The 25,468-nt window shown below is 49.8% G+C and overlaps 7 protein-coding genes and 1 non-coding gene across 8 annotated transcripts; 4 read left to right on the forward strand and 4 right to left on the reverse strand.

The window, feature by feature from the left end:
• Positions 1–1,591: 1,591 nt before the first annotated feature.
• On the reverse strand, positions 1,592–3,102 carry ASPBRDRAFT_71369 (uncharacterized protein). The gene is made up of 5 exons (XM_067629129.1): positions 2,679–3,102; positions 2,545–2,623; positions 2,377–2,485; positions 2,035–2,273; positions 1,592–1,921 (listed from the first exon to the last, which is right to left on the reverse strand). Exons 1-5 carry the CDS (start codon positions 3,051–3,053, stop codon positions 1,824–1,826), a joined length of 900 nt encoding a protein of 299 aa, XP_067485396.1. The 5' UTR covers positions 3,054–3,102; the 3' UTR covers positions 1,592–1,823.
• A 687-nt stretch (positions 3,103–3,789) lies between these two features.
• Positions 3,790–5,042, reverse strand: ASPBRDRAFT_37352 (alkene reductase). Its single transcript, XM_067623709.1, has one exon. It carries the CDS (start codon positions 4,948–4,950, stop codon positions 3,832–3,834), a length of 1,119 nt encoding a protein of 372 aa, XP_067485397.1. The 5' UTR covers positions 4,951–5,042; the 3' UTR covers positions 3,790–3,831.
• Positions 5,043–6,057: 1,015 nt separating this feature from the next.
• Positions 6,058–8,084, reverse strand: ASPBRDRAFT_37353 (uncharacterized protein). The gene has a single exon (XM_067623710.1). The coding sequence runs from the start codon at positions 7,973–7,975 to the stop codon at positions 6,149–6,151; it is 1,827 nt and encodes a 608-aa protein (XP_067485398.1). The 5' UTR covers positions 7,976–8,084; the 3' UTR covers positions 6,058–6,148.
• Positions 8,085–8,309: 225 nt separating this feature from the next.
• ASPBRDRAFT_167658 (uncharacterized protein) lies at positions 8,310–9,439 on the reverse strand (the record flags this gene model as incomplete). Its single annotated transcript, XM_067619625.1, has 2 exons — positions 8,310–8,960; positions 9,010–9,439. The coding sequence occupies 2 exons, from the start codon at positions 9,437–9,439 to the stop codon at positions 8,389–8,391; spliced, it is 1,002 nt and encodes a 333-aa protein (XP_067485399.1). The 3' UTR covers positions 8,310–8,388.
• A 413-nt stretch (positions 9,440–9,852) lies between these two features.
• On the forward strand, positions 9,853–10,773 carry ASPBRDRAFT_37356 (tautomerase family protein). Its single transcript, XM_067623712.1, has one exon. It carries the CDS (start codon positions 10,060–10,062, stop codon positions 10,540–10,542), a length of 483 nt encoding a protein of 160 aa, XP_067485400.1. The 5' UTR covers positions 9,853–10,059; the 3' UTR covers positions 10,543–10,773.
• Positions 10,774–15,836: 5,063 nt separating this feature from the next.
• Positions 15,837–17,141, forward strand: ASPBRDRAFT_257495 (uncharacterized protein). Its single transcript, XM_067622205.1, has one exon. The coding sequence runs from the start codon at positions 16,111–16,113 to the stop codon at positions 16,786–16,788; it is 678 nt and encodes a 225-aa protein (XP_067485401.1). The 5' UTR covers positions 15,837–16,110; the 3' UTR covers positions 16,789–17,141.
• Positions 17,142–17,596: 455 nt separating this feature from the next.
• Positions 17,597–20,553, forward strand: ASPBRDRAFT_112919 (putative C6 transcription factor; the record flags this gene model as incomplete). The annotated part of the gene is made up of 2 exons (XM_067616704.1): positions 17,597–18,969; positions 19,023–20,553. 2 exons carry the CDS (start codon positions 17,597–17,599, stop codon positions 20,551–20,553), a joined length of 2,904 nt encoding a protein of 967 aa, XP_067485402.1.
• A 599-nt stretch (positions 20,554–21,152) lies between these two features.
• ASPBRDRAFT_t12 lies at positions 21,153–21,233 on the forward strand. The gene has a single exon. It is a non-coding gene; the product is annotated as a tRNA-Ser (tRNA).
• Positions 21,234–25,468: the final 4,235 nt, after the last annotated feature.

Genomic DNA, 25,468 nt, shown 5'->3' on the forward strand with positions numbered 1-25,468 from the left:
TATTCTATATAAGTAGGTCCTGGTCTTTGTTAAAATAAAGGGGTTAAACTATATTGTTTTATAATCTATTCTATAGATCTACACTGGGATTGCTGATTATCCTAGTTACTGATAATCCACAGTGGAATCTGCGGAATCTGCTCAGTATTTGTAATAAGCTGGTGTAAGTCAACTGCTCTATAGTTATTAAAAAACTATATATCTTTAATAAAGTTTGAGTAATGTGGAAATTGTACCCTGCGGGCAGCCTTAACATAGAAAGTTTATTTCTAGATAATGTTAAGGATGCGGTATGTATAGGTCAAGAGATTGCTACATACCAAGTATGTGTATAACATATCTGCAAGGAGATTACTTGGCGAATTAGACATCTTCAGCATCTTAGAAAGGCTGGTGTGTTATTACTCTCGGGAATATGTTGTTGGTAAATGGATGTGCTTGACAACGAAGAGAACCCTGTACCTGGGATGGCTGCTGATCAAACTGATGCAGAACTGTAGATGTCAGATATCTAACGGTACGTACTTTCGGGCTATACCAGTACTACACAGCAAATGCTCCTTTATTGACACCGAAAGCCATGATACGGTAATAGTCGAGTATTCCTTCATTTCGGACAAGACAGTTGATTTAGCCAGCCAGCCGTGCCGATTGTGGGATGCGTTATTTGAATGCATGGTATCGCATACGGCTCTCGGTGATGGAATATGCTGCCGCTAAATAACCGGAACATGTGGCTCAGATTCAGAAGCCAGTCAGCAACCCAGTGCGGAATATACTTGACCAGGGGTACACTCACCTGTGGGCAAATCCCTCGCGCGCAGCTGCTTTGGAAGATTTTCCACCAAGCTATCGAGAATGGGTGACTCTGGAATACCGAGAACAGGCGAACACCGGGCATCCAAACAATAAACGATCATAGCGGTATGAAGAACGGTGAATGGTCGGTCTATGGTATGATAATTTGGGACAAAATACCTTCCCCGGAGCACCTGAGCCCTCGATCCATACCGGTCGACCGTGACATTCCGGATGAGAAGTGTGACCGCATGCAGTATAGTTGTCCCAATTAGAATAGCGCTAGTTACCGGCCATTATGTATAATTGAGCGAAAGCTTTTTCCAGTCGTACATGAAAATAGCAACCAGAGCTGTCAAGGCAAGTAGGTAGTCCGTTTTGATGAAAACCTCATAGAGATATCTCTGAATGACAAGGAGAACAATAGATAGGCAGAAAGTCGAGATTGCCTGCTACGATCAATAATGTTGACGATAGCAACCTTAAAGGTCTTACCAAAAGCCCATAGAATATAAACTTGGTGCGCGGGGGCCCCTCCTTGTATGCTTGAAGAAAATAAGAGTGTGCAGAGCAGCCTGAATACGGGTCATTACCCCAAAGGTGCCATGGATCCCAATATAGGATCGGGTGGGCAGGCCCAAGAGATCTGCTGCCAGGCTCGGTCAACCGGCAAGTATCAAGGGAACCAAATTCAGGATAGCAAGGTTGCCGGCACGCGTTGCTATCACTGAAAGGGGATGCGTCTTTATAAAGTTACAGGTGAATGTTCCTGCCCAGTGAACAGTCTGTGAAAGCACCCAGTATCTGTCTGGATCGTCCCCGAAACATTCGAGGGTACGCGGCATGTCTGAGGATGCTTACAATTTTATGATAAAGAGGTTTGAACAGGCCGCTAGTCTAGTGGGGTATATACATGCTGTTGTATGTATCCCTCTGGTTTACAAATGTCAAGACTGCAAGGAGGCCTTCGTTCGCGGCGTTTTAAACCTCCAAGCAAAAGGGTGAAAGCACCTGCTCCGCAGATATCATTGGTGCGAAAACACCAATGCTCTCACCTCCACGCTGATCCTAGAACATGAGATCTCTGCAGTCTCCAAAGGGCTGAATGACGTATGAGGAGTATCTGCAGCAAGTTGAGTTAGATCAATGTGGTCCTTATGATTCCTCCATTGCACGGACATGCCTGGGAGAAATATGGACTGCTGCAGGATGACGAGGAGCGTGGTCACCACTCACATTTCACGCTATCTTCCTTCGTGTCAAACCCCTTGAACAGAAGCACGTCTTCTACATCCTGACCACTCATATAATACCATCGACGTGCACCATTTGGCTCATATTGTGGGTAGAGCATGGTGCCTGTATAGTCCCCGCGTATCATATCCGTCACAATCAGAGTATTTGAATCGAAGGTTCGTCCATCACATACTGCAATGGGGTGATCCTCGATCGGCCCATTAATTGGCCGCCAAAGTCTATTCCATACATTAGATACGCTTTATCAATCAGCAGTCTAACTGCTTGTTTGGGTCATGCAGGGTAGGAAGCAATTTATATTTATGAAGATTCCATACTCACAGGATCAGTTGAACTCGCCCAGAAAGAAGATGTTGAGATTCTTCCGGAAGATGATTTCGTATACGTTCCAATAAAGGAGTTCCAATCTCATCTCGAGTCAGAAGGGTGTCTTGGTTCATGTCAGCACATACTTTCCGAGTCTCACCGCCGTGATGCATTGTAGCCTACCTATATGAACCTGCCGTGCAAAACCCTGTAAATTTGGGTTTCTTGTCCGTTTCTCCTTAGCGCTCTTTTTCTTTCTGATCTATTAGGTGAAAACTTAGCAGTTGCTTCATATATTCGAATATATTGCTGCCTACTTTCCAATCAAAAATCATAACTTCATCGGCCTCGTTAACATGTTCCTTCAGAATGGCTTTGCATTCTGGCAAGAAGATATCGTTGATCTTTGAAGGATCCGAGTACTCATACGGCTTTGTAAGAGCCGGCGCAGGGCATCTTTTATAGACAAAACCGTTGGTATCAAGATCGAATGGATGAGTTTGAACCAGTCCTCTAATATCTCTGATAGTTTCTGGGTGATCGGCCACACGGAACACTAAATTAGTCGTCTTGTCGCGATCCACATTGCGCTTTCTTCGTCCGGTGAAGACGCCAATTCGATAGGGGCGTGTATGCGTGTAGCTGGGTTGCCATTGGAGATATGTCAATCTTGCTTCGACATCTCTAGCCATAGTTTTATACCACAAGCGATTAGGCGCAGGGAGAAAATGAATAATTAAATGGATATGTATAATCTTATCATTGACTTCACGAACGATAAAATACCTCTCTTATGCCTATTTAAGTAACATGATTGTGACCCTGCTTACATCCTCAAATCCTGCGGCGCAATTCTGACAGACTGGCTAACCTCATTTGCATCTAGTTAATTCTAAACTACTTATCGTGATGACTCACTAGAGGTGCCAAGAATGTCACACAACCTCTGACGCAGTGACGAGTCATCTCACCCAACATTAGGGGCTGCACTAGATGCCCAAGGCTGAAGTAGTTAGCCAATGGCGGGAGGAAGTATCTGATCGTATATTAGGTAGTGGGTCTTTCTTGGGGAAACAGGTAACTGAATGCTACTAGTTTGTCATATTGGACCCTGCTCCGCTCAATCATCCAACACGATATGGATGACTGGTTCGTCCAGTCAATTTTAATATCCTTGGCAAGTAAACTGTACTCAATATCTAGACATGCATGCAGTTACCTGGTCATTCAATTATGTGTGAACACGCACGGACACGTCGTTCTAGCTATGGTGGCTGTTTAAGGTAACATCGCTTCTGACATCGTACCAGAATCAATTCTGGCTCTTATCCAACCAGAGGCCTCCCTGGGCTTGGCCTGCGAGACCATTGACCCTATTTCCTACGTCTACGAAAGTAGTATTCTCTTATACCCATTCCTGTGAACATAGAATATTCTAGATTGTAGATCTATTCTTTTATATAGACGTCCCTACAACTTCCCCTGAGTCGAACCAAACCCTTCACTGAACGGATAATCCACATACCCCTTCGGCGACATCGGGGTATAAAACGTCGGCCGATCATACTGATTGAGCGGCAATCCCTCCCTCAACCTGAACGGCAAGTCCGGATTCGCTAGAAAGTGTCTTCCAAAAGCAATAGCGACGCGATGCCTCGGATGCGCACGAAGGGCCTCAGTCGCTGTCTGAGCCGTGAACCCGCCCGCGAGAATCACAGCCCCTTTATCCCCAAACGCCTCAAACAGGAACGACTCGTCCTCCCCCTTCTCTTCAGACCCATCCTCCACCGACGTGGACCCTGAAATCCGCGGCCTCACCACATGCAAATAAGCCAGATTCAACTTTGCCAAGCCGCGAACAAGATGCGTAAACTGCGATCGGAGATCCGACATCCGCATACCCTGGAAAGTACTCCAGGGACTAATGCGATACCCGGTCCGCTGAGGGCCAATAGCATCCGCTACGGCCTGTGCGATGGCCAGACCGAACCGCGAGCGGTTCTCAACGCTACCGCCCCAATGATCGGTGCGATTGTTGCTCACGGATTGCGTGAACTGGTCCGGGAGGTAGCCGTTCGCGCCGTGGATCTCGACGCCATCGAATCCGGCGGCGATGGCGTTCTGCGCGGCGCGCACGTAGTCGGCGATGTACTCGGAGATTTCGTCCTCTGTGAGGGGGGTGGGTGTGGGACTGGACTCGCTCATGGGGATGTCTCCGCTTGAGACTACGTGGTAGCCGCCTTCTTTTCGAAGGACGTCTGGCTTGGCGGCCCGGCCTAGCGCCCAGAGTTGGCAGAAGATGAAGCTGCCCTGGCTGTGGACCGCGGATGTGATGGTCTTCCATTGGGCGATTTGAGCGTCGCTCCAGATCCCGGGGACATGGCTCATGCCGCCGGCGCGTGCGGAGATGAAGGTGCCTTCGGTGATGATCAATGTGCCCGGGACGGAGGCGCGCTGTTTGTAGTAGTCGCGCGATATGGGCAGCGGGACATGTTGGGCGTCGGCGCGATTGCGGGTTAATGGTGCCATGACTACTCGGTGGTGTAGCTCGAGGTCACCGATGCGGATGGGGGATGTTAATTCCGTCATGATGGTGGTGCAATTTGGCGCTATTGAGGGTTGTGTATGGAAATTTACAGTAGTTGGGTCTTGTGTGTGTGTTGCGGGGGGGTTTAAATCATATTTCAGAAATTTATCGGAGACTTTTCATTTATTATCAGGAAGCTATACAAGTTAGAGATCGGGTCGGAGACTTTTGGTGTTTAATGTTCGCCCGAATCCACTGCATCATTATTAATGGTTGCTTGGTATGAAGTCATTGCAGGGCGCATATCCGCTGGTGGCCGAAGCTTGTTTTGCTCTCTTTGGCTTGTCTGCTTTTCCGAACATTCCGAGTGTTCTTATTAGTCCTGGCTCATGCTCGCTTGACACATCGTTCAGTCGATAGCAATTTGCTAATGGCGCTGATCACTTCTTGCATGCCCTAACATGTCTCGAACATTGGCAGGGCCAGTTGTTCGTTCTTGAGGGCTCTATAATTAAAGTCTTAACATAGCCGGTTAGACTGGACCGATGCACCGGCTTGTACCATGGCCCATATCATGCACAATAAATGACCAGATCTTTGATTGGACGACTCAGCAGTATTATGTTCTAGAAAATCCCGAGTCGAAGACGATTTGTGGCTAGTTGGCCGTGTCAGTCACCGTAGTTGGGCTCGAGAGTAGGAAGTTTATCCGATGACTTGTGAAGATTTGTAAAGCTGGAATCTTCATTCGACCTTGATGTAGAAGACGTGTTATGACGACAGCAGGAGTTTCATCGATAATATCAGGTAGGAGATTGTCCGGTCCAACTTGCGCAGGCTGCGAGGTTGTTATAACGCCTACTCAGCCAGGTATCGCATGTGCATGGGACTGAGATAAAGAACCATCAGCTCTGTTTTAGGAGATGTTACTTATGCGCCTTTAAGTAGTCCTTGGTGCAATGCTTGCCAGACACTCTGATTGGCGTAAACATGGTCCGAAAGGGGCTATAGCCTTCTCACCAGCCGTAAGCCACCAGCTAGACATCTAAAGCTAATCTAGACTGCAATGACACCTCCTATTGTGTTCCAGCTCTCTCTCGTGTGACATAGTCTTTCAACTTCTTCCAGCAAGGCTTCTTTGGTACAGAATGAGGATGATTGGAAATGCTAGTCATATCAAGTCAGGCTTTGGTATTATCCTAAGTATAGCTAACAAACGCGAAAAAGGTTCGAAACGGAAAATAAAGCCAATTGCACAACTCAAATAACAAGAAACTCTTCTAAATGTTCTTCTGTAAGTGAGTCGCAAAAGGGATTTGGGGGTGACGAGTCTCCCGCAAAGGCCTGGCCCACTATTCTATGGTACGTTCTCTCGTCATTTCTATCTGAAGCCTCGGCGACGCGAAGGATGAGCGGGCGATCCAAGCCATGCGGAATCGTGAAAATGTCCCCGTCCTCGACTGCTCCCGGGCTTATTGCAAATATGCAGCCAAATGCATTATACGCCAGAAAGAGGTAATGGTGGTTAAGGGATTGGACAGTTTCAATGAATGAGTCGGCCGCATCGTCAATCGCCCATTCGCTCTCCTTATCACTGGAGGGGTCTGAATGCGCCAAATTTCGCAGTGCAGCAAGTATCTCGTCGATTGGGCGGTCTTCCATGAAATAGAAAAACCTGCAAAGTACTAGAATAAGCCTTTTCTGCCACAAGGATTTGTCCCAGGCTGTGGCCCACTGTTTCTCGGTCATCTCAATCACATCAAGAAGCTCAGTTGCCGCCCTGCGCCAATCCGTAGGAAATTCGAACAATGCCTGGCATTTCCCTGCCCGTAAGGCGGGTAGATGCAAGATTGATTGATTTTCAATCACGTAACGCTTCATATGCTTTGGAGGCTCTAGCCGAATGTGAGACAGCTCAGTTGCTTGGTAACCTATCATCATTCTCGAGTTCTGAGCGTGATAATCTGGTATCCATGAAGGGAGCGAAGTATTGACCGGATCCCGCGCAGAGTATGTAATTTTATAGAAAAGCGTTGAAAACGTTCGATAAATCAGCCAGGTTGTCGTCTCTAGCGCGATTTGTTCGAACGGTTTGTTGTAATCTGGAGGATATGCCCTCTGAAGGTCCGGTATTACTCCATAGAGGGCATATATCTTGTCCCGGGGATCCTGACACTGGCGATCTCTCGTGTTCGCCAAATGGGTAGGACCGATTGCAGTCATATGCGAAGTCCGCATGGTATCCCTCATTGCGGTTATTTCGCTGTATTTGAAGAAAGCTCTGCCATAAGTATCTAGAGCCTGAGAACGTAGCTGAAACGCCCGCAACGCCTGCGACGCGGCGCCGCCTATCGTATATTCTGGGTCAAAGCTTGACAAGGTCTGCAGGGTCTGGTGCCACAGATGGCTATGGCCTCCTGGAGCTTTCGACATCTGAAGTTCCACGTTCCCGCACACAAGAATTGGCTCACGCTTGGGCAGTAGGTATTCTTGATATGTCCACATCCGAAACCAGTAAGGCCTAGTCGAAATGTCGCACACACCTAGTAAAGCACGAGAAACCGCACTGAGCCGGTTCATTCTGGCCTTGATCGAGACTTTGCTCGCTATATCGAGCCACCACCAGTACAAGGCGCCAATTGTAAACTTCCTGTCGACATATCTCTCCGTCCAGGTAGCCACCAGCTCGATCTCTGGGGTGGCATCTCCGAGCATAGCGACAACGCGATCTGCCGTGGTGTATAGTGTAGCCATCAACGGTACTTGAGTGTTCTTTTCGTCGACGTCGCGTTGATTGATGCAAATAGCATCGACCCATATGTCTCGACGCCAGTGTCTACATCGCAGTTGGTACAGAGCCTTGCCCACGTTGGGGGTTACGTAAAACTCATTGCCATCGAGAAAGATCCTTTCAGTGGTATCATTTGTCCCCCAAACGTACGAAAGGGCTTCAAACTTGGGGTTGTCATTAAGTGACACGGTGTGGAGAGAGCAATGGACCGGGCCACTTTTAGTTATTGAGGGGTAAATGGAGAGCAGTCGGATTTGTCGTTGGTTTGGATCCAGTGTGTCATATTGAAAGCTCATTTTGACAGGAGATTATATAGAAACGGGGAACGACTTCAGTGGCCCTAATAGTGGTGATGGCCATAAGATTTGAGGAAGGGACGGAAGCTGAGGTCGGCGGTTATGAGAGATGACCCTTAGTGGAGCCTGAAAAAGTAATTATGAAGCTAGCCGCATTGAATTTATGTGATTTGGTACAGTAGACTAGGGCTTATTTCGAGGGATTAACAGCCCCTCTTGTGTGCTGACGTGGCTCGAATCCGACATTGTTCTATCTAATTTGACAGTCTTTGGCAGAGAGATCTGGAATAGTTTAATCATATTTCTCCGATCAAGAAGTTGTTATCATATATCACGACATTAGTTGAATCCAAGCTATCAGTCCCGAGTATTCCGCACAGCATCATGAACTAATAGTCCCACCCTCAACCCACTTAAGCACGTGCTTTGACCCTCAATTTTATCTGCTGATCAAGAACATCCTCAATAATCTGTTCCTCCGATCTCCACTGCATACCCAGGATGCGATCAGCGGCAGTGGTATCCAGCGCCCAGTGTCCCTCAAAAGGCGGCTCCAGCTTACACTCAACAGCCGGATACTTCGCCTTGATGAAGTCTGCTGCATGCTCCCAGGAAATAGCTGGTCTAGACAAGAGGAACTCTGTTCCGCTTGGGATATCTTTCTCCAGCACCTTAATATGTGCATCTGCCACATCGTAAACATGCACCCAGGCATTCGGCATCTGAGGTTGTCGGGAGGTAATCGACAACCAGAAGAGAGCGTTCATGCCACCAATATCCTCTGGGGTCTTCTGGATTAGACTCGGTCCCAGGACAAATGCTGGGTGAAGTGTGATCAAGTCATAGTGTGGGTTGTTATCCTTCAAGAAGGAGCGTGTTGCTTGGTGCGCTAGGATCTTGGAAGCGGCGTATTTGAGTCCATGGCCGCCGAATCCTTCTGGGAAGGACATGTTGAGATCAACTGGGATGATTTCGCCGGTATTATCTATTCTTGCGTTAGTGATCATTCAAGATACTATCTGCGGGGTGCTTACCCTTCAGCGAAATATCTTTGGTGGTCACAGCAGTCACAGGAGCCAGTGCAAGTAAAGAAGACATGACAATAACTTTCCTGATCTGAGGGAACTCCAAAGCAGCATACAAAATAGCCTCCGTTCCTTTGACGGCCGGCTCAACGTAGTCTTGCTTGAAGTCGTTGCCTCCGCCTGGCATCGGAGAGGCAAGGTGGAATACAAAATCTACTCCTTGAAGAGCATCCTTGAACGATTCCCGTCGAGAGATATCGGGAACAATGACTGTTTCGATTTTGTCTCCGTATCCGGGATACAGCTCTCTCAGGGTAGCTTCTTGCTCTGCTTTGCGGATACTCAGACGCACGCGGTGCCCGGCTTTGAGAGTGGTAGCGACGACCTGCGAACCGATGAAGCCGGTTGCGCCGGTCACGAAAACTAGGGGTGTAGTCATGTTCGAGGAATTGGATGACAATTCTCTAAGTGAAAGGCCATCTTAACGATTGGGTTTCGGCTCCTGATTTATATCTTGCAAGTGGTGGCATTCCAGCTCATGCTTTGTCAACCCATGAGATGACAACACTTCTGTACACATTTGTTGACCCCAACCGGGGGGTTCACTAATCTTATAAATCTGAGGCGCTCGTATACTCGTATAACCCGATCTACGAATGACTTTGCGGGAGCAGGAAGCTTCGGCATGATCCAGCATTCCGAAGAGCGGGTGACAAATCCAGGGACCCTTACCTTTGCTACTACCACCACTACCACCACTGTCACGCAGCACCCATCTAGATCGTTCCACGCAACTTTAATCCAACTTCCCAAGGACTCTGAAGATTATAATCTTGACCGACATTTCCACCTGTGTTACCGGGTCGATCACTAATCACTCCGATCACTAATCATGGCGTGACTGATGAGTCGGAGATATCACTCAACACTCAGCTTAAGACTCGTATGCCAGGATATACTATATAGTAGCTCTTCAAAAACCATTCCATAGACAAAACCAAACTCAATCTCCAATATTCCACAACCCTCAATCATCCAAAATCATTTCAAACCATCAAAATGCCCCTCTGGCAAATCTACCACCCACGCACCACCACCTTCACCACCCCTGAATCCAAACAATCCTTCGCCAAAGACATCACCAAATTCTACACCGACCTCGGCCTCCCCGCCTTCTACGTAATCGTCAACTTCATCGCCACCGACCCCGACGATGTCTACGTCGGCGGCACGCCCAAACATCCCACCGACGACAAACCTTTCGTCCGGATGGTCATCACGCACATCGCGCTGCATGTGCCGGACTCCGATGCTGCGTATTCACGCACGACGAGCCGGTTAGATGCGATTATGAAGCCGCATCTACTTGATCAGGGGTACGATTTTGAGTATCATGTGGATGAGACGGATAGGCGGTTGTGGAAGATTAATTCGTTGGTGCCGCCGCCGTTTAAGAGTGAGGAGGAGAGGGTTTGGATTAGGGAGAATAGAGCGGTGCCTTATGATGGAGGTGTTCCTTCTGTTCCTTCTTCTTCGCTTTAGGGGTGGAGGTGGGAGGTGCGTTGATATGGTGGTATGGTATGGTGGTATGGTATGAGCTGGGGCTGGCTGGGAGGGTGTGAAAGTATATATAGATGTGTTCTGGTAATGGATGGGTGGATATGAGTAGTTTAACTTTGTTAAGCTTATTGTAACCCGATCTTTCATCATGGTTTAAGGTTTCTACAATCCCGATTGTATATAGCTTGCGGTCAATGATATTCTATATATCCCGGATGATCATTCTGCAAGGTACTAGGTAGGAGGTATATTTTGAGCAACTATGTGTCTAATCTATAATCAGAGAAATTCTTAATAACCAAGACTTATTAGATGTACTATGCGCTCAGACTACCTATTGAGTCTCGCCTGGTATATCATTGGCAGTCATATAATGGTCATCATGTTGTTATGGCACTTTCCGACTGCACGATACAAGAGTACTAGATCCCATTTTCTTTTTATTAGAACAAGTCTTGTAAGTTGCTTTTTCTCTAGCTAGCTCTATCTAAGTTAAACATAAATTAAACACTGAAGAACCCACAATAAAAGATTTCTATCGATCAGACTGGACAGAGACGAAAAGTGATATTTGCAGTTTCAGGAAGCCGGCCCGCTTACTACTTTGGGTATATTTCCGATGCGAACTCGCAGGTCACATTCTGGAATACATAGGACGTATTGTTATTATTAGAAAGATTGATATACTATATTAGCTTGATCCATAAAAAGAGCTACTGCTAAATAGATGAAATTGTCAGCATAGAACAATTGTCCGAATATGTTGGCAGTTGCTATATGTAGCGGATGTATCTTCCTCTAGGTCACATTAGAGCAAGAAGAAACGACCAAACAGCCACAGCAGATACAGCAGCTGGAAGCAACAGAATGAACGGGAATTTCATAGTAAATGCATGAACATATACAAAATACATCATTCAGGACAATTCTATACTTATATGATAATATCAGGCACAGCTACTTACAAGACAGACGGCAAGGAAATTCACTTCCCATCCACGAGACTACGTAGGCATCCCCGGGATCCTTATCCCGGGTAGATACGGGAATCCGATGATTGACCATGTGTCCTCTTGGAACTTGGAAGACATAAGAGGAAGACAGACTATCTTTGTTCTACGGAGTACACCGTGGGCAGGTAGAAGATATGATCAATGCCGTTCCCTTACTGCCCCCGAGTAATCGTTCGGAGTGCTTTTGTCCTTCCCTCGGGGTTTCTATCTCCGGCGGGGGAAGCTCATCTCGTCTCGGCTATACATGTCCCAGTTGTCGTCGCCCTCACGGGATCACTATCATCAATTCTAGTATAATAATATCTACGATGATACCCGTCCATACTGCATACTGTAAATCCACTCCTGCCGCGTAGACATTACATCCCGACAGAGGCCGCGTATTCCACCTCTCTCCTAAGATTAGCAATGACCCGATGCAATAAGATGAGATGAGATCGAGGCTGACTGGCCAGACCACGACTCGGAGCCACGAGTATCCAGCTGAGTATTGTTCTGGCCCGATAATCTCACGTCGGCGGACAGCTGTCGCCTAAGCTCCTTTCGCGACGGAGCTAGAAAACGGGTGTCGCCATTATGATTACCTCGGGAAAATCAATCTGGAGGACTTCGGGACTGGGGAAGGATGGACCATCTCTGACTCTGACAGCTGTGGTGGATTGCAGTTGCGATGGAGATTATCGTCCGGTGGTTCCGCTTTGGATGGATTAATGTTTATGTGTACTGTATATCACTGTATAATATGTCAAGAGGGATAACACAATCTTCGATCCATGATTGAATCAAAGTAAACCACTCATAGGATTCAGGAGTAGATGAATGGCGATAGGTATCTTTTGCCGAGTCGGGAAAACCAACCTTCATCACAGCCGACGAAGATAGATAATAGCTGCTTCTGGGTGGCGATTGTTTCCCTCGTCCCAACTTCTCTTCTCCTCCACACCTTCATTCCGACCTTCCGATTAGGGTTCGTATCGGTTCACGTGAAAGAAGTTGAACCAGGAATTGAACCCCGGGTTCCAAAGAAAAAGGTACTTTGGTTTTTGTTTCTTACTCCACATGGCTATTTTGTGAACGGTGAGTTTTCCGATGGGAAAGTTAAAACGGTCAATTGAAGAAGATTAAGGTGAAGCGGGATCACGTTATCGTAGCCGGGGATGCTGCTGCTGCTGCTTACCAACGCGATCGAGCTGGGCGGAAAATTCAACGCTTCGCCGATACTACGTACTTCTAATTCAAGTAATATTGGCAGCAGTGCCAGTGTCTGAACCGTCCGGCGGATAATTCTCCGCTTCCGCACGAGGATGGTAATGATGATGGGATCGGATGGGTAAAGGGTAAAAAGGCAATGAGTGGACGAAAAGTAAAGTAAGCCAACCCCGGAAAAGACTTATGCCCAGCCCAACTCCACAGTCCACACACACAACACCCCCCGGGGCCGGAGGTTTGAGTCGGGCAATTTTTATTAGTATTATGATTTACGATTTTTGCGACTAGACTAGCCCCAGCCGGGCGTCAAGCCAGCGCGTGGCATCCTGAGACGGGAAGGAAATAAGTGGCGCCAGACGAGCGAATGAGACCGCTGACAGGGCCACCTGTAGGATTGACGCCATTACTACAAGGGGAGTTGGCTCGTCCTTGGCGCGGTGGATCGGGCTTCTTTTCGCGTGGTGGTCATTTTGGCTTTTGGGTCTTGTTTTGGCTGGGCACAGAGGCTTAGGGTCGCCGAACTAAGGCACCCATGGAGGGTTTGGAGCATGTCATGGGGGTCACATGGATGACATCGTTGCTCGGTAGAAGTCCGTGGGGGGGAAAGTCCTGTTCTGTCTCTCTCTCCACCTGGTGAATACCGTAGTTACTAAGTAGTACTAATACTACCCTGGACAATTGAAGTAGCATTGTTCCTCGGGTCGGCGGCCCGTTTAGATATATACTACCCAACATCCCGATGGTCCATGTGACAATTGTCACGGACTCCCCAACGTGACAGGATCGACACTCGGGGTTAGTTGACTTGCAACACACTGCAGTTAATGCAGGCGCTGACAGGCTGAGCTCATGATTACCCCATGGGAAACCCCGACGAGACGGCATGCGAAAGTTGGAGATGACAGCGGGTGAATTTACTCGATTCAGTAAAGCAGGGATGAAGGGATCAGATCATCCTCAGCAAACAAACAAACAGAGGAGACGGTGATGATTTTCCTTCCTCCCGTGAGAGTCGGGGAATGCTCCGGGGATGTCCGAACTCACCCGTTGCACAGTTGCCAAGATTGCGGTTAGTCATGGATATTCTGGCTAGCTGACTACTCCGTACTGAACAGAAAGAAGAAAAAGTTTTGAAAAGAACAATCAACAGAGTCCGGAGGGTAATTGCGGGGTCGGTTCGCTTGTTGCCTCGGGTGGCGGTGGAGACCAATCAGCATCGTCGGTTGGCCCGACCAGCGGCCACGGGACAACCGGTTAAATGCGACGCGGGGACTTGCCGGCGGTCACCGATCGGTCGGCTTACTATTTACCAACGGGGAGTGAAGGGAAAGTGAAAAGTGACGGGGACGGGGGTCAAGCAAGGAAGATACCAACTAGGAAACCCTTGTAGACAGAGGAAAGAGAAGACATCGACCCATCAATCTGAGAGGTCCGTTCTAATAGTGCATGATTCAAAGGCCAGTAAGTGCTCTCTGGACTCTGTAGGCAGTCGGAGAGCACGGTCGGTCAGCAGCCAGTTGCCGTGTCGATCGGGAATCGTATCCCTGCGTAGCCAATCTTGCCCAAACCGGACGCAGACGCTCTGCTGAGCAAAATCCTGCAAGACCAGACCCATGGCCCAGCCCAGGGCGGATGATCGTGATCTCATCTCGCTTCTTCCCCCCCGCGGGGAGATCCGATGCAGGGGGAGAAGGAAAAACAGTGAGGGAGAGATGACGCTCTCACGAAAACCAGCAGGACCAGCTCCTTCCTCTTCAGATGCGTCGATACCCGAGGTTCGTCAACCCAGAATCATCGGGCTAGAATCATTTGCCGTCGTCCGTCTTTCCCCTCATTTTCGACCCTTCCGTTTGGCCTGACTGGGGGTGGTGTGGTGATGGTTTCATTGGAAGGTGGTTGCGATCGTGGTCTTGGCCGTATTTTAGTCTGCAATGGGAATGGACGAGGTCTGTGGGCTGGGGGGGTTAGACTTTCAGAAATTCCGGGGTACGGTGGTCTGCTTTTGTAGTGGTAGTTAATTAAGTAAAGGAAATGGGAAAAAAAAACTTCAGGAAGTGGGTGGGATGACTTGGGGTCTTGTTTGCTGCAGAAGGAAGATGAGAGAGCTCTCAGCTCAGCTCTCTAACTGCCTCTCTCTCTCTCTTCTCCCTGTGAGTAATCTGGTTGGGTTGCCCGGGTTCGGGGGTATTGTCGTTTTGGGGCCTCGCGTCATGCAATCCCCGGATTTTGTAACGGTTTACGGGGCGAACTCCATTCCATGCCATGCGAGGTATAAGGGATCTGACCTATTAATATAAATCCGGGGAGGGTACACTGCTGGGAAGCTATGTTCGACCGACCCTTTTTTTGTAACCCTTCTCTAATGAAAGAGGAATAAGGGGAAAGACTGATCTGTCTAACCATGACACACAGCTCTGTATACTTACACCGGACCCTCTTTCTTGGACCAGCCGGGCGAACTCGAGGGCCGTCAGGTTAGGTAATGGAATGGGCAGATGGCGGTCAAGTGACGTTCCACAACACGGCTGCTGGTAACCGGCATCTCGGTCGGTCGGTACAGGTACGAAAAAGGGCATCCCGTTTGATTGGGAGGACTCGTGTGAAATTCTCAGGTAAGATTGCTCCTTGTCTCTTGTAGTATCCTCCACGACTCTCTCCACGTAGATATCATCGTCATCATCGTCATCATTATCATTCCTTTTTTTTGGACAGCAGTGTCCCCTGTGGTGAGAAGAGTGGTGACGGGGCATGGAACACAAGCCACCTGAACCGAGTGGCATCGGTCGGGCCCTCCGCGCCAACTGGCAGCCGAGCGAAGAGTCCGCGTTGGGTAAGATTGGATACCAGGCGTGACCCCAGGCGTCTCCGGACGGAACCCCAGTATTGGAGTCAGACTCAGACCTGGCGTGTAAGGTAATTTACCCGAAGCCGCCTCTCTTATTTTGCCTTTTTGATCAATTCCATTTAGTTAATAATTATTTTCGGTTTTCTTGTCTTGTCCCTGGGGAAGTTGGTTGTGTGTTCAATGCTCTTCACCTCTCTCTCTCTCTCTCTCTCTCTCCCTCCCTTTTAAATCTGACCACTCAGGGAATTTAATCATCCAGCATCCCAGTAGTAATAATAATAACTACCTATTGACTGTCATTTCATCTTATGGTCTCTCTTCTCTACTTCCTTCACATTCCCCAACTCTCCCGACCACTGCTCGACTACTCCATCTCTCGGCAGTCGGAATCTGGCTCCACCATTCTCCGGCCGCTCGGTCGCGTCCTTGCATCCTCAGGCCGCACTAACCCGCTGCGGACTAACTTGGGTCGGGCCTCCGCAAATGCGGATGGGCCTTGCCTCTTTTGGGACAATCCGTTCTACTTGCTGCTTTTTTTTTTCTTTTTCCCCCCCAAACTCTGTCACTCGCCGTCGGCCGGAGTCATCCTGTTCGAACCTGAGGCGACGGGCGGCTCTCACCATTATTCTCGTCTTCCCCTTCCCCCGTCTGCTTTTCCTCTTCACGAGCTTCCTCAGCGTCCTTTTTCTACTTTTTCCTCGTCTTCTTTTTCTTCTTCCTTCTTTTTACTTTCCCCTCTGCCCTTCTCCACAATCGAAAATCCCCTTCCCTAATCCACCCGATAATCTTTGGGCTGATTCCTCCATCCTCTTCCCCCAAACTCACGTTGCCGGTCCGGTGCCCCGACCCTGGGCCTCACGCTACTTCGGCCTCCCCCACACTCCGCGTATTGCGTTCAAGGGGAGTTTTAGTCAAATCCTCTCCTCCCACACTTCCCTCCTCCAACCCAGTACTTCGTACATCTGCCTATTAACCCTGCCTGGTTCCTTTTCTGCATGGTGTGTGGATATCGGCTGGCGGCTTTCATCCCTACCTGTGCTGGTCTACTACTACTCTCTCTCTCTCTCCCTCTCCAGTCTCCAGTCTCCACTCAGCCTGACTGACCCTCTTACCCGACTGGACTCCATTCTGCCCGTTACCCACGTCGCACATTATTGGTGACATCGTGGGTTGAATAATTAATCCTCCTGCCTCTCTCCATTCTTCGATTCGGCTTCCCTGGCTTTCATTTTCCCGTTCCCCGGCTGGATTTTTATTCATTATCCCACCCTTCGCTCCACTCTTTCTTTCTCTCCCTTTCGTTTTTCCCTCTTCCTTCCGTTTGTCGCCGCGCACCTCCATTGTCTACCTACCTACTCTCTATCTACGTACTTCTGTACTACCGCTACTCCGCGCGCGTGTGTGTACCTCCTCCCGACAGCATCCCCCGGTAGTCGGTGTTGCGACTGCACTGCCCTCCTTGCTTCGTGGCCCAGATATTTTTCTGGTTTCGCAAACAGGTGTGTGTAAGAGAGAAGCCGACACCCGCAATCGCATTTCCTTCCCATCAAGGTCAGTCAGTTCTCGTGCCCAGTGACTTGTGGGTGGACCCCCCCATTTCATAACATACACCCACAATCCCTCTCCCTCTTCTCATGTTTAGCTCGGGTGGTACGGAGTACTGACGGCAAAAATACGACAGGCGTGGCCGACCATCGCTGTCGCCCCTTGCGACCCAGACCGTCTGGAGTCTGGTCCGGAATCCCGGGGAAAAACTACCGGAGAAATACGGCGGACGTGAGGACAATCCACCCTCCCTCGTGTCAACAGTGGTGCCGGGGACTGCTTTGTCCCTCGTCTGCTCCCTTTTCTTCCCTACCTTCTCTGCCTGTCCTTCCCCTACCTCTTCGCCTGTGATCTCCACCTCCTTCCTTCCTACCCTGCCGGAGAGACGGGCATCCCGTCTCTCGCGCCCGCCTCTATCGTCACAATGCGATCCAGTATCGCCTGCGCTCGTTGCCGTCGAAGCAAGATAAAATGCGTCAACGCCGGCATCGATACCACCTGCCGCGCCTGTGAATCCTCCGGTCGAGAATGTGTATATCCCGCCCCCGCCATCGGGGTGGGCGGTGGTGCGGCCAAGCGAGACCTGGCCGCGCTGGCCGAGGGCGAGGAACGGAGCAATGATTGGGATAGCCCCAAGCGACAACGATCTCGAAAGGCCGTGGGCATCTCCGCGTCCGCCGCACGAGATGGGGCTCGATCGGCGCTCGACGTGCTCGATTCGTCGGTCCTGACCCCCAAGGTCTGGGACGCCGTCTTCGATCTCTTCCAGTCGCACTTTGCGACCATGCTCCCCTTCTTACATCCCGCCTCCTTCATCGGTCAAACGCGCCATCTCTCCACCTCCTCTTCCAACCCGTCCGCCAATTCAGAACCCTCGCGCGATCCCGCGCAAAGTCCGCCGGCGAGCAAGCCGGATCCCAACCCGCTCATTCCCCTCGGTGTTCTCGCGCTCACCGCCCGTTTCCATCCGCAATTGGTCGCTTTCCACTCTCCACCCTCCCCCGGAAACCCGTCCAATCCGCTGGTCGCTTCGGAATTCTATGCGACGGCGTTGCGTAGCCGGCTGGCCGGCGTCGACGGCGCCAGTCTCGCGGTCACGGACCTCACCCGGGTCCAAGCCTTGCTCATGCTGGCGCTGCATGAATGGGGCATGTGCCGGGGCAAGAGCGCCTGGTTATATGTCGGAATGGCCATCCGGCTATCCCAGGCCATGGGCCTTGCCTTCGAGTTGGAGAATGAGATGGCGTCTCGCGACGGGCCGCGGTCGCCCGTATTGAAGACGGAGGCTGAGATGTTTGGCCTGGCCCGTCGTCCAGTCGAGCCCAGAGAACAGACCTCAGATGATATCATCGCGCTGGAAACGAAGCGTCGCACATTCTGGGCATGCTTCATTCTGGACCGTTGCTTAAGCAGCGGCAAATACCGACCTCGAATGATCCGTGTCAAGGACCTGGGTATTCAGCTTCCCAGCGACAACGCCTTTGCCTTTGGAGAACGGGTCCGCACATCCCGTCTCAGTGAGCCGGCTGCACGCCGTCCGCAATCGTTCGGCTCCCAGGGCGTCCAGATTCCGAGCATCCGGCAGAGTCTGGGTGCTCTCGGGGACGACCGGTTACCCACGAATGGTGCTCCCGATCCCAAGTCTTCCTGGTCGCCTGTCTCGCGACGCAAAGATTCGAGTGAGGATGAAATCGATCGATGGGAGGTTGGTGCCGAGGAATCCGTGCTCAGTCGGGTGATTCGTATCATTCGCATCTGGGGCAGCATTGCCAAGTGGTCATGCGCTGGCGGGCGAAGGTAAGCTGCCGCTCCGAATAATTGTCCTTTTGGAAAGTCTAACCCCGTTATAGAAACGAACAGTTGCCCCCATGGCACCCAGACTCGCGGTTCTCCCAGCTTCGAGCCATGCTGGGCGAGTTTCAGGATAGCCTCTCACGCAACTTGCAGTACTCGCCACGGAACACGGATACGCACATCATGTATAAGAACACCCTCTCCCCGTATACGGTCATGCACGTGGTCTATTTCCTGTCCGTCATCGTCCTTCATCGTGCATATATCCCGTTCCTGCCCGTCCGATGCTCGGAGCCGGTCGGCCCCTTGGACGAACCCCTATTCCCCGTGGAAAAGCCCGGCGTGGCAGAGGCGTTCTGGCGGGAGAGCGCTCGAGAGCTCTTCAATGCCGCCCGGCAGATGATCGATCTGGCGGTGACCTGCCAAGACCGCGGCGTCCTCGTCGAAAGTCCTCTCGTGGGCTTTGCTGTCTATAACGCCGCGTTCATCGGCGTGTATGCGGCTCATTTCCCCCACATGGATCCGGATGCCGCCTTGGCTCCGAGAGACCGTGCCACCCAAGGCCAGGCGCAAGCGCGCAAGGCTCTGGACATCCTGCGCGATATGCGGATGCGTCTGAAGATGGCGCGGGGGTGGTTCCGCACCCTGAACCGGCTGCACAGTTATTTCGCCAAGGTCAAGCGCGAATTCCGGCGCTCCTCGCGTAAGATGGACATGGATGGCGTCGATGTGCATATGAACGGGGTTCGTCCGGTGCGTGAAGGCGGAGCTGGTGGGGGTCTTGAGGAGTTCAAGCTATTGGAGAAATTGTTCTTGGAGTTCGGTATCATTGAAGACCAACTGCCTGATAACAGTGCGGAGGATGATGGCCTGGCAGCAGTCAGCGATCGGGTGACCAACCTTAGCGACGCGGGCAGCAATGCTGTTCGCAGCGAAACTGGCGACACAGGCGAGCCTCCACTCGATGGTGCTGGCGGACGGCGTGAGTCTTGGGTTCCCATCAATAGCCCGGGTATGCCATTACCTGGCCCGGATGGCGAGCGACGTCCTAGTCTGCCCTTGCCCCCGGGCCGCTCCCTGCAGTCCCAGTCTCCATACTCTCTACCGTCTCTCGCGCACCATCCTGATGCTGGACTGTACAACTCGTCTTCCCCCAATCTGCCCTCGCTGGGGCCCCCGGGTCCATACGGCGCCCCGCCAACAACGACGGCATCGGCGTCCTCGCAGTATGGGGCACCGCCGCCCAACAACCGTTTGCAGCCTCTCAACTCGTGGCTGAACAATCGTCAGCAGCCTCCCCCGCCATATTCCCAGTCGCTGCCACCAATCAACGCGGCTACTTCTCACAGCCTGCCATTACTGCCTCCACCCGGCTCAGTCGGCCACCCGGGAGCATCACCACCGGTCACTGTTGATGGACTTGACACGGTTAACACCAACGGGTTGTGGTCGACCAGCCTGGGCGGAGACGATGTGCTGGCCTTTTTGGAGGGATGTGAATACGACCAGCTGCCGGCGATGACGCCGTCGGAGGTGGGTGTTCCGGTCGGGTGGCTCAGCACCGTGTGGACCGAGTTTGTCCGCTGATGCCCCCACTCTTACATATTGCGTTTGTTGCTTTGCCTGGATTATCTTTTTTTGCCCTTTCCTTCATTCTTTGCTGATGATTGAGCGATCCTTCGTCTGTACCATTATTTCTTATGTGCCGCTTTTGTATTGTATGAATATGTATGCGCGCTTCGGCGGACTGACGAGACCACGCGACACTTCTGGGATTGACGCGATGTTTGTGGGAACGCGGGATTTTTCTTACTTTTTGTTTGATTGCGAACTTCGGACACCTGGTCTGGAATAAAAATTGGCATGCGAGGGCCAGATGGGTTCTGATTGAAGCGATTTGGATTTGATTCCCCGGGCGCCCCTGGTGCGGGTGACGAAAGGATGGAATGGGATGGGCCGGGTTTATGAATGTTACTTTGACAGCGCGGCGTCTGGCTGGTTGATTTACCTCAGTATGGGAGCCTCTAGTACCAGGACATTCTATCGATTTCGTTGCTTCTGAGCAGATATCAAGTGCAGATCAGAAGTTGTAGGCGCTATTATTGATCTACCATGGATCGTCTCTGATGATCAACAGCCATGCGGTGGAATATATTCCACCTTAGTGGCCCATCTTTCATCAAATAGTCAGTGTGGCCGAGTGGTTAAGGCGATAGACTAGAAATCTATTGGGTTCGCCCGCACAGGTTCGAGTCCTGTCGCTGACGTTTCTTTTTGTTTTTTCTCGTTGTTGTTTAGTTGCTCCACCTCGGCACGGTAGTTTAGTACCACGGGAACATCAAATTAAGCTCCCGATAACCATGTGGTTTGCGGATCATCTTGTGTGCATACGGAGTAGTAGAGGACTGTGACGAGGATTTCTGTTCGTTTTCTTCTCCTCGGCGAGACTATAGTTGAGTCATCTTTTGTAACATTGACTAAGTCTTTACGAGGTTGAGTTCTCGAGTCTTCGCTCATATAGTGAGTTAGTCTACCAGTATTGAAATATATAACTGGCTGTGTTGATACTGGAAATCTAGTGTCCTTCATTCGACGTTCAGGTCCTCCACACCTGACTCATCACTGTTCATCAATTTTCATTATAACCAAGGATACCTACTACTTCAAATCGGTACTCTATTCAAATTATAAAACATATCATATCAAACTATTACCCAAGAAAAAGCTTGATCACCCCCATCTGGAAACTAGACACTAGCGCAGGGGCTTGTGGTTCCATACTATTTTGATCCGCACATTATCATAAGAATTTCGATATGATATTTCGGATATAGTTCAGGGATGCGCCTTGGTACTATTCATTATCTGCCTCAACTAAATGAGCCTCTCAATAAAATCGAAAACCAATGTCTCTAATTCCTCCTATTATTGTCCAGCCCAACTGACAGGAGATTGATACAGATATGGCACGCGACGACACTAAGCCGTTAGTCCTGGCACTAGCTATGTCCCAAGTGCTATACTCATTCGCTGCTGCAAAAACAACTACCTCAGTTGCGATTATCAAGAGCAGCGTTGATCCTTACCAGCCCCTTTCTATTCAAAAAAAGATGGATTATCTGTTCATTATTGCACAGATCCAACACTTCATGGTTTAGGAGGGTATCCGTCCTCGGTATTGGGATACCAGAATGTTCCCAGTTCATGAACAAGGTGTAGAATTGAATCCGGGTCCCGACTGCAGCAATTGTGTACTAATTGTGAGTATTCCACCCGACGACATTTTGTTGATTATTTCTCATCCACCCATTCTGTTGTAATTCCGATAACTTGGTAGCATATAGTAAGGCCCCTAAAGGGTTTGACCAATCTCGGGCTATTGGTAGGCTGAAGTCCTCCCATATTGTACGATCTGCGGCAATTTTGGAATGTAATCAGGATGACAGTCTCCATATATAGGGAACATCCGTCCCAATGAGACTATTCTTTTTCCGTTTCATAGAAGCTTCGGCGTGGCAAGTCCGACCGATCGGACCTGAACATTGACCTACCGACTGACTATCCCTGTCGCAATGCTCACTCTGAGCGGAGTACTCCTTAGGCCTGTGCGTTTTGGACCTTTATTAGTACCGTTGACTCTGAAATGGGTTTTAGGTTCATCCACTGTCATATGAGTGGTTGTTATCAACTTGTTCTAAGTTACAACTCATGTTAGTCAAGATTATAATAGTGGAATTGCGAGGATATCTTCTCCGCACGCTTTGCACGGTGGGAATTCTTTATAGATTGCTGTAGACCCCTTCGCGATAGAAAACAGAAACGGGACGGATCTTCAGCGAGTATCCCGAGTAGGTTGGACGTCCAAAAGGAAGTGAGCGGACGCTGGTGGAGGGGGGAGTCAAATGGATTGCCATTCAGGTTCAAGACCTTTAACACGTTTGAGGGCAAGTTTCCATGTGTTGATATTAGCTAACACGAATGTTGCCCGTGTGAATTGTGCGTATAACTATCCCCATGTTGACATCTCCCATCTCCCTCGTAGTTTCTTAATTTGCTAATGCGCATAGGGAAGCGAAGCAGTATGTCTTCTATATCAGAGCTACTGCTAATAGGATCACCGGACGATGCTGTAGAGAAGGAACCGCCAGAAGCTGTAAGACCAGAATGAACTGGCAGACCGTTAACGAGCGCGGCCGAGTGCGTTTGTCATCGACGGATTCTGTGATCTGCGCCGGAGTATATCACGAACCAGGGGACTTGCCCTCTAGACCATAAAAATAACACTCTACCATCATGGTATGATCATTTTTGCTGTCGTCACAAAGAAGATCACCCAGAATGTTGTCTGTCTGTCATAAGTCCTACCAATATTATATGCAGTGTCTGTTCTTTGGCTTGAACGCGAACATTTTCCAACGATAACCACAACCTCGCAGTGTCCGGTTGAACCCGACATTGAGCCAGTGCTGGTCAGCAATGACTGCCCGGGGTTTCTGACAACATTGTTAGCACAAGGATGACCATGGGTGCCTCTTGACCCTGGGATGCATCCACAGTAAGATTGTCCCGACAGACAACCCCTGAGCCTTCCGACCAAAGCTCGATGGCCCGCATACGGCGAGATGAGCTTGACATATTTTGGGCGAATGGTTTGACCATTGATAAAGTGTCCAGTGGATGTGTTTTAGTATTGTTAAAACCTGTTATCATATGTTGGGCCAGATCAACGACCAACGATGCCGATAACGCTGATGAACAGCCGACGGATTCCTACGACATTATGGTTGTGGTTATCCTAGTATCGACGACCCTTGAAGGCGTCCCATACATTCCCGAATCGCTGCATGCGGTTATCCTAGGGAGCCAAATCTACTTATTAAAGTAAATTTTCGCTTTGAAAAGTTCGAAAATGTGGCTGTGACTGCGGCAATTGGTTAGCAGGTTTTGACTATTCGAATTTACTATCAGTCAAACAATGAATTTTGGTTGTGAAGAAGATTCTCTCTCTTTTTCCCTTTCTGATGACTTTATCGGTGAGGACTGTAAGGGTTCTTCTGAAGTCAATATAGGTGCAGATAGAGATGTAGCAGTAGTGATAGGGTTAGTAACTTTGTCAGTATTGCTTTTACTCAAGCGATGAGCAAGCCAGGATTTCGAATACTTTATGATATCTGGGCCTTTCTAGATACTGCATATTTCACTATCTCTGGCAGTACATCTGGTTACTTAGCCAGATAAATGCGTGCTTTGTTTTATCCACCGTTTGGAGCTTGGTGGATATACTTAGGTACTGAACCAGGGCGGCCCTCTCGGTAACTTCGAGAGCAACCACCGACTACTGGTTCTCTGCCCGGTTCTCCCTGGCCTTCTTGCGACCGTGCTTTCTGCCTTTGCTTCGCTTCTCTCTATGGTCGTCATCCGAGTCGTCCACCACAATGGGAGTCTCCGGGCTGCTGTCGGCAGGAGCAGGCGCAGCTGCAGTGGGGCGGGAGTCAGGGGAATGGGAGTGACTAGACTCGATTGTAGTATGTCAGAGAATCATTAAGATGGGTGGAAGAGCAATTAAGATAGAGTTATTAAGCGTGACTGGCGGCGGCCTTTTTTTCATGTAGAACCTCACGGCTCAAGTGAACAAGTCGCTCTGCATGTTTATAGAGCTTGGTCGACCGTTCCAATGTCAGAAAGGGTCGAACGGCTCTGGGATCTCCTGTAGCTGCCGAGGCCACAAGCCGGCGAAGTCTTCTTTGGTGAAGCTGATATCGAGGCAATAATAGGAGTCGTCTATAGGACGGTATTGATGGAGCAGTCAATGAATGGCCTCTCCATCAGAGACTTCTTCAAGTACAACACGCCCTCATTGCGGTGTACTTTGATATCAAAGTTAGCGGGATCTAGTTCGAATCACCAATATAGCCCTGCCGGGGTCCCGGGCTCAACACCAAAGTTTGCAATAAATGCCTGGAACTCTTTGCAGAGAGGTTCAAACCACGAAGCAGGTTATTGATATGGTTACCAGTCATATCAGCTAGTGTCTGGATGCGTCATGGTAACAGCCTGTATCATTCGTTAATCGGTCGTGACGAGATTGGTGAGATCCGGCCCTTAGTAGTGCGAAGAAGCCCGGAATAATAGTGAACAATCCAGACAGCTTGGCTAAGTCCATTAAGCTTTTCCTGGAAAATTCCACTACTGGCATGATCTATGGCAGGTTTAGTATTGCTTATCAATGCAGTAGTAACACAGCTGCTGAATATTATCCTCATCTGCCAGCTTGTGCTTGCATTTCAAGGCTTGGGCTTTTAAGTCTGGAGGTTCCATGATCGATAAGTTTTCTGACCAGGACTCTTATGACACACCATTTGTAGTCGCCCTTGGGCCCTTTCTGGTGCTCGCTAGACAAGCTTCGCTGTTTGTCTGCTGCAAGACGGTCTAACAAAGACCCATCATGCTTGCCGGTGATAGCATGCTCTCTTACGTACTGAGACCTGAGGAGATTTCCCCC

Source organism: Aspergillus brasiliensis, assembly GCF_001889945.1.
Source record: "Aspergillus brasiliensis CBS 101740 unplaced genomic scaffold ASPBRscaffold_1, whole genome shotgun sequence".
Lineage (NCBI taxonomy): Eukaryota > Fungi > Ascomycota > Eurotiomycetes > Eurotiales > Aspergillaceae > Aspergillus > Aspergillus brasiliensis.

What these genes read in the sequence shown, in the direction of transcription:
- ASPBRDRAFT_71369 (XM_067629129.1), bottom strand. Translation starts at nt 3,053, where the DNA reads ATGGCTAGAGATGTCGAAGCAAGATTGACATATCTCCAATGGCAACCC. An exon ending in TGCACGGCAGGTTCATATAG is followed by an intron (nt 2,486 to 2,544) that starts GTAGGCTACAAT and finishes ACATGAACCAAG; the next exon opens with ACACCCTTCTGACTCGAGAT. An exon ending in GGGCGAGTTCAACTGATCCT is followed by an intron (nt 2,274 to 2,376) that starts GTGAGTATGGAA and finishes TGTATGGAATAG; the next exon opens with ACTTTGGCGGCCAATTAATG.
- ASPBRDRAFT_37352 (XM_067623709.1), bottom strand. Translation starts at nt 4,950, where the DNA reads ATGACGGAATTAACATCCCCCATCCGCATCGGTGACCTCGAGCTACAC.
- ASPBRDRAFT_37353 (XM_067623710.1), bottom strand. Translation starts at nt 7,975, where the DNA reads ATGAGCTTTCAATATGACACACTGGATCCAAACCAACGACAAATCCGA.
- ASPBRDRAFT_37356 (XM_067623712.1), top strand. Translation starts at nt 10,060, where the DNA reads ATGCCCCTCTGGCAAATCTACCACCCACGCACCACCACCTTCACCACC.
- ASPBRDRAFT_257495 (XM_067622205.1), top strand. Translation starts at nt 16,111, where the DNA reads ATGCGGATGGGCCTTGCCTCTTTTGGGACAATCCGTTCTACTTGCTGC.